We start from the raw sequence: 14,181 nt of genomic DNA on the forward strand, positions 1-14,181 counted from the left end.
GTTCTCTTTCCATAAGCTGTAAGAAAGTCAGCAAGTCTTACTGACTATGTAAATGTAGCGGTTGGCACCAGAGATTTCACACTTACAGTGCCAAAGGTGCTAAACTGCTTTCTGAGCCATTCAGTCTGAGTTGAAGAAGCGGAAACTGTTTTCTGTGGATGATGTCCACAGTAAGAACAGATGGGTCCTCACAGTCACTGTTTCTCTTCCTCTCCTTCTGTGATATTTCTAATGGTGAACCACTATGTGGTTGGAGGAAGTCTGTTGTTTCTCCCCCTTATCGGAACCTTCTACTTTACTCCCACAGACAAATTCCAGTTAGCCTTTTGGTGTCGAGAAAGACTGATTAATGCTCAGATTGTTGATCTCTGGCTCCCTTTCTGATGAATCTGGTTTAGTAGTAGGAAGCAGCAACCAGTCTCATAGAAAACTGGCTGTGCTATCTTCTTTTATTGTTTTTCTTCTCCAACCAAGTACATTTAACCAACAGTATATAGTTTTCTGCCATTAGACTTTGCTCTCCTAATAAATCCTGAGAATATACTTCAGCCTGTTTCCTTTCAGATCCTCTTGAACAATCTTGCTGAAGATGCATGAGAACAATGTAAAGAAAGATGACACTTAATAGTTTCTGCCTATAAAAATAGGGAGAAACTTTCCAAGTTATTAAATGCCTTTAGTTGCCATTTCTGGTAATATCCAATCTGTTTGTCTTTTCAGCTAATTTTTGTACCATCTGTCCTACACTGTTAGCCTAACAAGAAAGGCTGTGTTGGGTCAGGTCAAAGGCAGGTACCCCAGTGTGCTGTCCTGAGGATGCCCAGTAGCAGAAGGCTAAGCGAGCAATACAAACAGTGCAGATGTAGTTATGCTGGATGACAGCTCAAGGAAGTAAACTTGCAAGGAGTATTTTTGTGACTTTTCTGTCTCTTTTTTTTTTTTCCTTCTGAGCCAAAATTGGAATTTTTGTGAATAACAGCCTTTGAATTTTGCTTTTTCATGGGTGTTTAACTATATTTTGAGCCAATGTAAGTTTTTGGCATCCTGTGGCAATGAGTACCAAAATTTAGCTGTGCTTTCTGTTGAAAAAAATGTGATGCCACTCGGTGATGATTTCATTTGAAGCCTGTTAATTTTTCTTTGAGGAATCGGAATAAGTTATCACTGTTTATCTCGTTCCAGGCTACCTTTGCTTTGTGAATAAATAGCATCTTCTCTTGAAAAACTACTGTTCAGTAAGGAGTAAGATGCAGTCTACCTGGAAGACGTGCAAAAGCTGGGAAAACAAAGTTTGGCTTTCTTGAGACTCTTATTAATTGTAGTTCTTTGGACTGAAAAATGATCTTCTGTGTAATACTGGCAATTTCTAGACATGAGAGCTAACCTCCAAAGTGCTAACTTACTGTACCTGTTATCAGAGGGGAAAAAAACACAACAGACTTACTGAAGTCATGAGACTGGCCTTACAAGCAAGTCTGCTTTACCTTTAGTTTAGGCTTGCTTTGTTTTCTGTCTTTCATGGCTGCAAAGAGGAGCTGAATTTTCACTTAACTCCTTGATTTAAAGAAATAATACATGTTATGGAACTTTGCAGTTGTATCATCAATATGCGTAATAACTCAATTTGACTTTGATCATCCTTAAGCAAAGTTAAAGGAACCCATTTTCTAGAACTTAAGAGTGGCATTACAGGGGTGTGGTTTTTTTTTTTTTCTCTGTAGTAAGAAAATGTAAAAGAGAAGTGGTTCTCACAGGTGATATATCTAGAAAATATTCTAAGATAAGGGTCTTCCTCTAAGTTATGTTAATGCGTATTAGAACATATTTTATAGCCATAGCAGAAATACTCAGTAGTCTGGGATAATACTGGGAACTGAACACAACTTTTGGAATAAATAATGAAAATTTTGTAGTTGGAAATGGCATGAGTAGGAGAGGTGATGTGATCTAGTAGAACAAAGGTCAGTGCAAAGAAGTCTGAAGTAACAAAAGCTAAGAAGCAGAGAAGTTGAATGTGAATTTTGCAAGCAGAAGACCAACATGGAATGAGAAGTTTTTTACTTGAAGAGTGGTTGTGTGAAGGAACTTCCAGGATTGTCAAAGCAAGCGCTGTCTTTCCTGAAGTCAGCAGGATATCTGAGCTCTTTCTGGAAGCAAGGCTGAGAATGCTGAAGATGGTGCACACCACAAAACCTGTGTGTTGAAGAACGATGGAAAACATTAAAGGACTTTGAAAGAGCATGTAAGGTTGGAGATGTCTGAAATGCAGAAGTAAAAAAATCAAGTGGTATAGATTCTAGCCAAAAATGCCATACCAAGGGTTAATGAGGTGGTGATCAGGAGGCAAGGATCCTGAAGCAGACTTTGCACTAGATACTGCCAGAAAGGAAAAGAAATAGAAGTAGCCACCAACTAACTTGGAAAAGAACATCAAAGAAGGCTTTGGCATTAAGTAGAATGGCCAAAACAAGACAAATTAGTGGGAGTGTTTGTGACCTAGCAGCTAAAAGAAAATTGTATTTGTAATGTATATCTGATGCATGCTTGTCATCCTCCTGACCTAAATGCCTAAAGCCAAGTTTTTTTTTCCTAAAAGTCCCCTCTTAAAATCTACTGTGCTATGTGCATTTTTTCCTACTGTTTGTTTTCAAGTGCACCAAGTTGACCTTTTTTAAGCTTTACTTTCTGGATTGTGTTTCTTATAACCTCTCCTCTGTGTGTTTGCTTCATCTGAATAATTTAAGCTTTCATCTACTTAGCAATATGTTAAGCTTTAATCATGTGACTGTTGCCATTCCAGGTGTTGATGGTCAGGTGTCTAAGCATGTGCATCTGTACTCTGCTGAATATGACTTTAAAAGATAATTGATTTGATCAGGGAATTTCAGAAAAGCGATGTTAACACTTGTTTGGATTTATAAAGTGCTACACAAGTACTTTAGACTCATGCTCTTGAACAGTTTGTAGAAGGCTGTACTCACTAAATCACTGCATTTCTCTGTGAGGTCTTTCTCCTTCTATCTTTGGATCATGGATAAAAGTTTGCTTTCTTGATACAACACATGTCTAGAGTGAGTGTGGAGAAGAGCAGGTTGTGATACTGGCTTGCTGCTTTAGTTTCATCAGCGGTTTGAGCAGCACACTTCCGCAGTCTCCCTAACAAAGAATTTGTCCATTCTGCAAAATGTCAGGAACACATTTGCTGAAATGTAAAACTGGGAACGTGTACATGCTTTAGAACGACCTTCAGGTGAACATCGGGTTTCCTGGATAAAATAGCTTAAAATAATGTTTATAAAGCACCAAGCGTTGCTGTTTCTGGTGACTTTCACAAAAGTCATTTGATGCTGTGATGTCATTGCTGTCCATAATAACAGGAACTGCAGTATGTGCAACTAGCTGTGATGATGCAAATAGCTAGGCAGAGCTCTTCCTTGGTGCTGAGGTGGCTTCTTTGTGCTCTTAAGCTGAGTTTTTGGCTTTTAAAAACTCCCTCTGACACTATGAAGCAATAGTGCCAATCTAAGCAGTGGATTGTCACTGATCAAAGTACTGGAATGCTTCTCCTGTCAACATGGTTCATGGCAGTGATTTTCTTTCACTCTAAGGGCTGTTTTTCCAGCAGTTACTGTCTTATATTTTTTGGAGTGAAGCTTTTCAATGCATTCCTCTATTGCTAATGCAATCTGCAGACAAAATAGGAGTGTATATGCATGAAGCTGTGCCAGTTGGCTAGCCATCCGTTTTACTACACTGTACTGCACTCTGAAAACCAGAGGGTAGGCTGATGCTTTCTGTTTTATTGCATATAATTTTGAAGTATTTATTCCCTAGAAACAATGGGCTTCCCTCTTCTACCTACTACAGATTCTTAGATTTTTTTTGTCTAGGTTGGGAGTTATTTTTTATATTAATACAGATGTCTATATTGATACTCGACCCAAAGTCTCATATAGTTAACTCCATCTTTGCAAAAGGAAATGACAGTATTGACCACCATCCTAGAGGATGAGGTAACATTTGAGCCCTCTCCTCACTTGAATTTTCTCTGAAGTAGCTTGGGTAGCTCTTGTTCATTTACATTAACTGATCACACTGTGGCAATAATTTCATTATTTAAAAAAAAAATCATAAGATAGTCCAGGATCTTTTTATTATAGTAAAATGGAGAGGGATCCATGACATATGGGGGTTTATGGAGGGAGAGGATAGCATACATTAGTTACCACCAGTGGCAACCTGTAACCACAGCTAAGAAATACAAATATTAGTAAGATGGGAGAGCGCAAGAAAACCCATTAACACCCAGCAAGGTGAAACTCCTTGCAAGGACAGCAGTATAACAGTTGTCATCACAGACTGCATTAGGCTGTATATGATGATATAATGCAGGAGACCTGTTTTGTACCTACATATATGTACACATGGAGAGTGTGGAGTTGTCTTAGCAATCAGTCCAGAAGAAGGCTGGATGATTGTTTAAGTGTAATTAGGGCACAGGTAACATCCTAGAAGCCTTAGGGGAAACTTCAGTCTTAAATCTGCAATAGTGTGAACTACCCCTTGAGGGGTCAAAATTCAAAATTCAGGTCTTCATAAGCAGCACTTGGGTGAAAAAGGGGTGATGCTGGAGGGACATCGCTCCTTAGGTGCCTGGCTCTGTGCCACTGGGTGCTTCCCATTTTTGCAGCAAAGCCTGCCTTTCGTACTCTGGCCTTCCTCCCATTTATTTTGTCTGCAAGATCTGCTCAAGCAAGGGCCGTGTGTGTCTCTAGGTGACCAGAGGGATATATGCACATGCAATCTTTGCTCAAGCAGCGAGAGCGTTTGCCCCAGATCCCACTTCCACGCTTTCCCTGCCTGTGGTGCGGGCATCAGCTACTGCGCTGCAGGTGACTGAGCCGTGACGAGAACAGGACCCTTCTGGCCCCTGTAACTGAAGGTGAAGGCGTTGACCCTGATGGATGGGATGCTTGGGCAAGTCTTTCATTTCAAGTGAAACAGCTGGAAATTATTATTATTTTTTTTTCCTTTCCTGGCTGAGTGAATGTTAAGTCCTTCCTTCTAAGTCCAAACACGCTCAAGTCCCCCCACTAGGGTGTTTGAGAGCGACTGATTTTTCAGCGGGGAGCAGTGGAGGATGTTGGCTCGGTTCCTTTCAGCTGCAGTGGAGAGAGGTGGATGTGCGTATTCTGTGACTGGTGCTTGTGGGTAGTGGGTGTCTCTTCCTTTCTATGAGCTGTTGCTCATCTCAGATTGCACCCAACAGGCAGAGTACGCAAAATCACTAGCTTGTGGATCTTAGTAAGGTATGAGGTCTGCCAAGCACTACCACAACTGAAATACTTTCCCTGAGGGAAGGTCTCTTGGTGCTGGGGAGCATCAGTAGGACCGCAGAAGGGGGTTAGTTGGCAGCTTAGGGGGCTGCTGCTCCCCAACACTGAAGAGCTCCTCCCACCTTTCCTCCTGTCCTGGTCCCTGGGCTGGGAGGCAGGGGAAAAGAGCTACTGGAAAGATGTCAATCGTGCAGCATTCAACAAATAGTACATTTCACATAAATTCAGTGAACTTCCATTAGAGGGTTTTTCATAATATCTGCTGTTTAGGTTCTGTCTGAAATTATAAGCAATTAATTACACTCTCAGTGGATCCCAGTGTTTTTTTTTTTTTTATTTGACTTCCTTGAAAATGGGCAGTGATTTTTTTTTTATTATTTTTTTAATTTTTTTCCCCTCCTTAGGCCTGTAGAGAGTGAAGCAGGTCAGTAATTAGCATGTCTCTCTGGAGGACTTGGTTAAACATGTGTTTCCTCTGTGGTGGGAGCTAGGCACACTTACATTTTTAAAAACTGAAATCTTCCGGGGGTTTGGGGGTGGGTGCAGGCCACAGAAGCACCTTGCCTGTTGCTTCTTGTCCAGAAAGCTTGATAGCATTTTTGTAGAAAACATGTAGGAGGATAAAACCAGCCATGATTTAGACATGAGGTATACAGCCCAGGCAGACACTTTACTGGTTGTAGGCGAAGCTTTGCTATTGGGCTTGAGCCTGAACCCAAGGAAGTCACTGACAAAATGGGAGCAGAAGACTTTCCCTGTAAGTCAGGTGCTCTATTACAGGTGAGGTTTCCTTCCTCTACTGCAGTTTTCTGTGTGAACTGGGTTTCCACTCCAGTCACCCTGTAACCATGAGAGCTAAACATCATCCTTCCAGCCTGTGGAGGCAGGGAAAGAAAATACTTAATAAATTTCAAGGTATGCAAAGGCTTGCAGTTACATAATCTTTAAAAAAAAAAAAATAACAACCCAAAAAACGCATCGGCCACACTGGTGACTTCTCTTTCCCTATGCTCAAATCTGTTACTGATCTGCACTTCCATACTGATATTCTATTATGAATTTGGAACTAAAGTGTCTCAAGTGTGGGGCTTATTTCTCTCTCTCTCCTTACTTTTCCACCCCAAACATATAACTAGCTTGAAATTAATTTTGGCTGGCTTCTATAGGCCTTTCTGGAGGATTGCACTGGATGTTAACCAATGTGTGTTCTTCTCCCAGCAGCCCATTACTCAGCTTTTGATTAAGGGTCTGCTCCCTTGTGCCACTGCATTCTTGATTCTCAATTATTATCATTTCTGTCTGTTTGAATTTTGCTCTGTCTTTCTTCTTTTAATAGCAGGAGTTGCCAGAAGATTATTGTTATTTCTCCGTTCTCTCCTCCTCTTTAATCTTTCCTTGCTTTCTTTTTCGTGACAAGGTTTACAGTGAAAAGGTATGTTAGAAGACACAGAACCCATAAGGTTAGGACACATTTTAATGTAATACCTGCAATTCCTTGAGGGAGTCCTTCACTGTATTACTGTAATAGTCACTGTGACTATGTGAACTGTTTACCTTTTAATCATGCCTTCCAGCTGAGGTGCTGCCTTGAATCACAGCTCCCTCCAGAAGGCTGATTTTAGGTTCACCAGACTAAAACAAAAACAAAACAAAAAAACAAACAAAAAAACCCACCCAAATTAAATTTGCCTGACTTCACTGCATGTAGTTTGATATTTTAGGCTTTGAGTATAAAACTCACGCAGACTTGCTGGAAAAAAAATCACATAGAGGGCACTGTTACTGCAGCACTGAGCTGTGTGAAGTCATTACAGTGCAAAAAGAAAGAACACACCAAAGAGCTCAGCACGCCTGTAGGTCTTTATTTCTGGTACAGTTACATGGGGCTCAATTCCCTGTCACTCACAGCAGCAGAAGCAGAGGAAGGGGAGCTGATGGAGGTGAGCAAGGCAGGCTCGTGGAGCTACTCCTCATATGTGCCAGCCTGAGGGCAGCAGCAGAACCAGGGACCTGGCCACCTGCACCTTTACCTGTTCAGCACCCAGAGAGGTTCAACATCCAGTTGCTGTGCAAACGTAGGAGCCTTACTGTGGGTTCAGAATAGCAGAAGTTATGTTTGGTATTTAGCTAGATGGTCTAGGCATCTTCCTTTCACTGCTGAGTTCCAGTTTTCCCATATACTTTCTTCATGCTGCCACCCTTCTGTAACCTAGGAGGTTTTGAGGTGCATGCACCAAAGGTACACCCATTTCTTTGCTTTCAGGCACAAGGATTAGGGTCTTGTTGTAAGAGCTCCAGGGTCCTCTGCCTAACTGTTCTTGGCCCAAGTCTTTGCTGGCCTGAAGGGCACTGAGGGAGGGAGGTGGGACCAACAGCCCCCTGAGTTGAGATGGGATGGATGGTCCAGGTTTCTTGAACCCTTGGGTGCGGCAGGTGTGCCTCACTCCAGGACAAGGCTTAGGCCAGGTCAGCGAGTGCCAGCAGCACAGGGGTGTGAACCGCAGCAACCGACGGTGCCCGACAGCATTTTACGCCAACAATGCAAGTACCTGCTTGTGCTGGGTTAGCACATGCGAGAGAACAAACTGACAGCTTCAGTGTGTCCTTGCTTTCTGTGGGAGGTGACAGTAGTTTTCAGCGTGACAGCAGAGAAACTCTCCAAACAAGTCACATGACATATTCATAGCTGCAAATGTAAATGATGTGTTCTTGCTTCATATAGATAGACTGCAGAGAGAGGTGGGGCTTCAGATGTGAGCTCGATTCCCACCACCACGTGGGCTTCTGGGATATTGTGTAGGCTGATGAGATCCAGGTCAAGGCATTTTCATTTAGTCAGCTGTTGCCCTGAAACAAAGTGAGTGTAAAGTGGGAGGGCTGCTCTCCCCCGGACATTTAACCCTGGCACAACTAGCAAACGCAGCCTGGCTGGGGAACACAGAGGGGAAGGTAACCTGTCAGCTGTAAAACATGTAGCTTTCAGCGTGAGGGTGGTAGAGCAGCAATTTCTCACACTCCCCAGAGAGTGATCTGGAAAGTTTTGATAGCATCTGGATATCAGAGATCATTTCCTACCTGAGCAAGGGTCTCTGCCACTGGCTCTAAGGAGTAGGACCCTGGGACCAGTGCAGGGACTAAAGTAGGCTGCCTGGTGCTGGAATTTGCACAGCTGATTTTGGTTCCTCATCATTCAGCATCCACAAGCTGCCCCTAGAGCACAACATTAAGCAAATTCATACATGTTTCTGGCCAAATGCAGCAGTTTCCAAGAAGACCGGAGATGCCTTTTTGCTTTGCATGCCTGCCAAGCTGCTTCCACACAGCTCTTGTGCCATCTGCTGCTGCCCAGCTTCCCCCGCTGGCCCCCGTGCTGGCTTCCTGCATGTAGCTGAGGCAATCCACCAGCCTTCCTTCGTGCCTAAAGGATCATCTTTGGATAAGGAGATTTACTGCCTGGCTTAATGACTTGGCTCAGAGAGTGGCCGGTCACCTGCTTGGAGATCTTCTGCTCGTCTGTTGTGTCTTGTCTAGCTGTCTGGACAGGAGGAACATATGGGGGTGCTGCCTAACTTTGAAAAAATGCTAGTACACAGCAGGAAAACAGGTTGTCCTACTGGTGCCTCTGCACGGGATAGTGCTGGGAAGGCAGCAGAGTGCTGCAGCTGCATTTCAGTTGCTGGGGAAAAGGCAGCAGAGGGGCAATGAGCATTACAAGGCACATTTCTGACATCCAGATGTGACATTGCCAGCTCTGTGGCTGGACACAAGATGTAAGGCAGCTACCCTGGAAGTTTCATGATAAATGCTTTTCCTCTTTCAGGTCTGGGTTTACAATGAAGACCACGAGCTGATTTTAAATAATCTCCTTTGCTTGGATGTTTCGGAAACTCGTTCATCTGATCCACCGCGTCTCATGAAATGCCACGGGTCTGGTGGGTCACAACAGTGGACTTTCGGGGTAAGTGGAGTGGATGGCATGTAGCAGCATATTTCTTGTATTTAAACCTTGATAAGTGACAGTGACACTAACAAGACATCAGGGATAGGGTTAATTATGAAGAAATCTCAGATTTACTAAGCCGATTGTACCATAGCAGTCCCAGCCCCCAGGTGATGCCGCCCATACCAGAGTTGCACAGCTTTGGTGGCTGCATTGCAGCCTGAACAAGATGTTCCCTGGGCCTTTTCCTTTCCAACGCAGGAAGGTTTCTGCAGCCCCATCTAGACTCTTGTCCCTTTTACACAGCCACCCACAGACCTGTGGCTCGCAGGGAAGTGCTAGAAAGAACAAAATCCAGCTCACAGCACTGTGTTGTGTTGCCTTGCAGGGCTAGCAGGAATAGGAGGCAGGAGCAGTCTTGTGGTTATTTCTGCTGAGCGCTTGAAGCAGCGCAGGGCAGCGCTGGGGACTGAGAGGAGTTTTTTGCAGTTGCTTCTGCAGTACAGTCGCATCTCCTTTGTTAGTGGCTTAGAGCCTGGAGTGGCTGATTTCACAAAACTGAACTGATGGTGCATATACCTGAAATATGACTCCTTGGTATTAACTTAAAAGCTGTCTCCTCACATGCCTCCAGTACAGCAGCAAGTCTGTAATAGAAATATTGTTGAACAAAGGAAAGGAAATTGCCTGTCGCACAGTCATGTACTTCCAGGACAGCCCTGTATATACTGTCCTGGGTTCTTCCTGTGCTGCTCCTTGGGAGCACAGGTTCCTAAGTGGATTCAAATAAGGAAGCTTGCTGCAATCCAGGAAGGTTCGGGGACCTCAAGAAGCAGATACAGGGCAGACCCAGGGTTACACGTGTGTCTGACAGTTGGAGACACCTTGCAGCTCTGCCACAGCCTGCATCCAGCAGCAACACAGCCCACTGCTGAGAGAGGGGGTGGGAGCAGGTTGCTGAGGAAGGTTGCTGGTGATAGGGGATTGCTCAGGGTTCTTCAGCTTGAATTAGTGGGCAAAGATTGACAAGCCTGAGACAGGACTGGACAATACAATTGCAGCAGAAATTCAATGTGTATAAATGTTCGGTGATAGATGTGCTGGTGGGCAATCAGGCTTCAGGTAGGAAACGTGGGCTTTGAGCTGACCATTGCCACTTGGGCCTGTGGCAGGTGTATCTGTACCGGTGTCTGATTGGTGCGCAGTGATGATCAACAGCGAAAGAAAGCGGATCAAACAGAATTTATTAGGAAAGAAATAGGGACCAAAATAGAAAAATGGCATCATACCACCTTAGTTTGTGTGTGCTGTGCATGCTGGTCTGCTCCTTTCAGGCTAAATTAGGGCTGGAGATGGTTCAGAAATGGGTGGCAGGGTAGATCCGAGCTGTAGGATATCTTTCATGTGAAGAATATGCGAGTAGTCTGGGACCCTTTAGATTAGAAAAGTGATGATTTGTATGGGCAGGGGGACTGTGGTAGATGTGTAAGAGTCAGTGGCATAGAGAAAGTAGATAGAGGCCAACTGTAAGCTATGTCTCGTAGTGCAAGACATGAGATTGTCAAATGAAGACGATAGAGGGCAGGCTCAAAATGAGGTGGTTGGTAGTGTGGCGAGGCCATGAGCTGTACAACGCCTCGCTAAAGGCTGCTGTGAGTATAAAAAAAATTACGGGAGAGTGGCCACATACTCAGGGGAGCACTCTGGAGGGGGTTACTAAAGCACAGACTGCCTCAAGCTCCAGCAATCTTCTGAGCTAATGATAGCTGGAGGTGGGGTGAGCACTTGGGGGGGAGCATCATAATATTCTTGCCATGTTTTCATGCTTCCCTGGTTGTCCGCTTACGGCCGTCAACAGAGCCCCGGAGCCCAGGTCGGGGCCTCCGTGGCTGTTCTCACACGCCTGCCCCCTCCATGCAGGAGAGCGGCGGTCACTGTGCCACAGGGTACCCTTGCGGGCTTCCTCACCGCTGCGCCGTGGGGAACAGTTTTGATCATCCTTCCACCTCATTTAGAAACTACAGTATAAACAAAATATGAATTAAGCCCCTCTAAGGGCATGGGAACCCTTGTTTCAAACTCTGAACATGGTTATGGGGCATGCTGTACTCTGGTTTTTAACTATTGCTGCTGTGGGTCTTGTGTGTCAGGGCCTGGGAGAAAGGTTTTTGGAATGGTCATCCCTAAGGAAGGGGCACCCTAAGCAGCAGTTTCAGCTTCAGTTTGAAAATTAAGTAGAATAGAGGTTTTAATAAATAAATCCCACCCGTCTTTCTCTCTCTCCTGCAGAAAAACAACCGCCTCTACCAGGTGTCTGTGGGGCAGTGCATGAAGGTGGTAGATCCACTTAGCCATAAAGGGTACGTGACCATGGCCATCTGTGATGGGTCCCTTCCTCAGCAGTGGCATTTTGAGAGCTGAGTCGGCAAGGATGCGGCTCTGAGAAGCGTTCGGACCTGATTACCCTTCAGCCGTGATTTCAAGTGATTCTGGAGGGCTTTGTGAGGAGCCCTTAGCTGCTACACCCGGCACTGACCTTTGCACGGGTCACCCTTCAGAAATAGGCTGCTGCCAAGGCTGTGTGCACGAGAAGGTCCGCCTGGTCGCTGGTCCCTGGTCAGATGCAGCCGTCCCGCTACAGAAAATCAACATGTAGAATTGCAGTTTCTTGGATTTCCCTGGATTATCAAACTGATTTTAAGTAAGAAAAAATGATTAGAGCAATGTAATCTAAATTGTGAGATTTCAGCTCTGTGGATCTTTTAAATGACAGTGACAGAAAGGAGTCCTCCTCAAGTGTTTCATGTGCAGTATCATTAATTTACATTTTTAGTATGATTTTACTGGCCAAATTATTTTACCTTATCTGGAAAATATTTTTATTCCCTTTTATCTTCTGGAAGTTGTCATTTGTAATATTTAAGTTTAGTTCTGTTAATTTCCAGTTTTAGGATGTTTCATGTAGTTTAAATTCTCAGCTGTCATTTGTCACCTTGTATTTAAAACAAAGTAACTATTACAAAGTCTATTTTGATGACTCATGACAGTAGCTACATTTAAAATAAAATACCATTTTTTTATTAATCAGTATTGCCTTTTTCTCTGCAGCCATTAGCCCAGAAAGCACAAAGAGACTGATGCAAACTAGCACTCACATAATTTGGGTCTTTCCTTGTTTTCACTCCCTTTTGTTCACAGCCAGTTCTTTCTCTTGCTCTCACTTCCAGGAGGGTTTGGCAGATACAGCTTTTCTCTTCTTCTCCACTTATCTGTTTCCCTTCCCAGATTCATTTATTTCACTACTTTAACTTCCTGCCTGAGTCTCTCTCTCTCCAGTGTGTGGAAGCTGCTGTAGAAGAATGTATTACCCAATTTGTAGAAGAATTGTCTTACCCACTGTATTTTTTCTTGGCAACGCTGGCCTTGTTTACCACGCAGGAGCGACCTGTCCTCCCTGGGAAGCGGGCAGGCAGCCCCGCGCTGGCAGCGCCGGCACAGCCCTGCCCTTCCACTTGGGCAGCAGGAGCGTTTTCCAACCGCAGAAATACTGCGGCATCCAGTTACTGACATTTTGGCAGCGTGAGGCAAATAACGGTAATGTTGGAGTAATTACAGAGCCGAGTCTTCCTGCAGGGAGGACAGATTGACTGGTGACAAATTGCGTTTGGTCCTTTAGCAGCCTGCCAGGGCGGCCAGGCTGGGCGAGGAAGTGCAGGAGAAGAAAATGAGCAGGTCGGCGCAGCCCCTCGCTGCTGCTCGGCACCTGGCCGCCTGCCGCGCGGGGGGCAGTGGCGAGTCACAGGAGCAGGCAGCGGCAAGGTAAGCGGGGCTTTAATTACTGTAAGCCAGACCCATGGGCCGAAGTGGAAGTTCTTCCAGAGAAAGCATTATAATGTGAGTAATCAGACACCAGCCAAGCTCCTTCCTACCAGTGAAAGTCTCTAGAACCGACCACAGCCCTCTCCAGCGGTTGTCCGTCGGTTGAGGCCCGTACCATGCGCCTCCCAAGCAGTCGGGCCCTTGTAGGGAGCGCAGTGTCCGGAAATCGTTTCCCCAACACCTGGTGAAGTGCGGCAGTGCTGTCTGGCCTTGGGGGCTGCCGCCGGTTCACCCTGCGGCTGCTCGCAGCAGCCTCCACTGTTCCCTATAGCTGCAGCTTGCCCCAGCGGCTCTAAGGGTGGCCAAAACGGAGCAGAGCAGTGTGCCAAGGGCTCTAGAGCGGCTTTACGATGAATGCAAATCCCGTTTCCTTGGGGTGACACCTCTGTGAGCTTTGTGCATGGAATTAATTCCAGTCCTCGTGGAGGAGAAGGATGAGCTGCAGCTGCTTTTAGGCCTGTCGGATTAATCCTGCCTGCTCCTAGGTGCTGGCGTGAAGCAGCCGGGGCTGCTGGCCCAGCTGCTCCCAGCTGTTCGGTGGGCTTTGCCCTGGGCTGGGAAATCTTCCTTGGCTGTCAGGTCGGATGTGCGCCAGCCTTGCTGGCTTTTTTTCCTGTGGCCTTTATGTTGGCTGTTTCAAAAGCCTCAAACCCAAGTTGCTCCTCAAACAGGCAGAGCAGATGGCTGCTTTATTTACTGTCTGAAGTTGTTGCCCCCTGCAGAGGATTTTTGACCTTTTTTGCTGCCCTGTGGGGAAAGTTGGAGGCTGCTGTCAAAAACTGCTCCATAACATGGTCTTGAAGCCTGCAATAATAGACAAATACATAAAGTGGATGCAGCACTGAATTGCAGCTGGCTTGTTATTTAATATGAAGAAGATAATAGCTAAATAAATAGGCTTGCTCATACTGTTGCTATAAATATATATATATATATATATATATCTCACATATATATATATATGTTAAGCCCTGTACATATTAGCCACCTGTAACATTTTGAGACTTGTCATTTGAAGGAATTGTA

At 44.9% G+C, this 14,181-nt stretch overlaps 1 protein-coding gene across 3 annotated transcripts in view; it reads left to right on the forward strand.

Annotated features, from left to right (window-relative positions):
* The window catches only part of GALNT11 (polypeptide N-acetylgalactosaminyltransferase 11), a 56,268-nt gene extending 43,908 nt beyond the window's left edge, over positions 1 to 12,360 (forward strand). For all 3 annotated transcript variants that reach the window (XM_064505737.1, XM_026096946.2, XM_026096956.2), the window contains exons 11-12: positions 9,157 to 9,294; positions 11,566 to 12,360. In XM_064505737.1, coding sequence (XP_064361807.1) covers positions 9,157 to 9,294; positions 11,566 to 11,697 — 270 coding nt within the window. In that variant the 3' untranslated portion in view covers positions 11,698 to 12,360. The remainder of the gene's footprint in view (positions 1 to 9,156; positions 9,295 to 11,565) is intronic.
* The last annotated feature ends 1,821 nt before the right edge of the window (positions 12,361 to 14,181 follow it).

This window comes from Dromaius novaehollandiae, chromosome 2 (assembly GCF_036370855.1).
Source record: "Dromaius novaehollandiae isolate bDroNov1 chromosome 2, bDroNov1.hap1, whole genome shotgun sequence".
Taxonomy (NCBI): Eukaryota; Metazoa; Chordata; class Aves; order Casuariiformes; family Dromaiidae; genus Dromaius; species Dromaius novaehollandiae.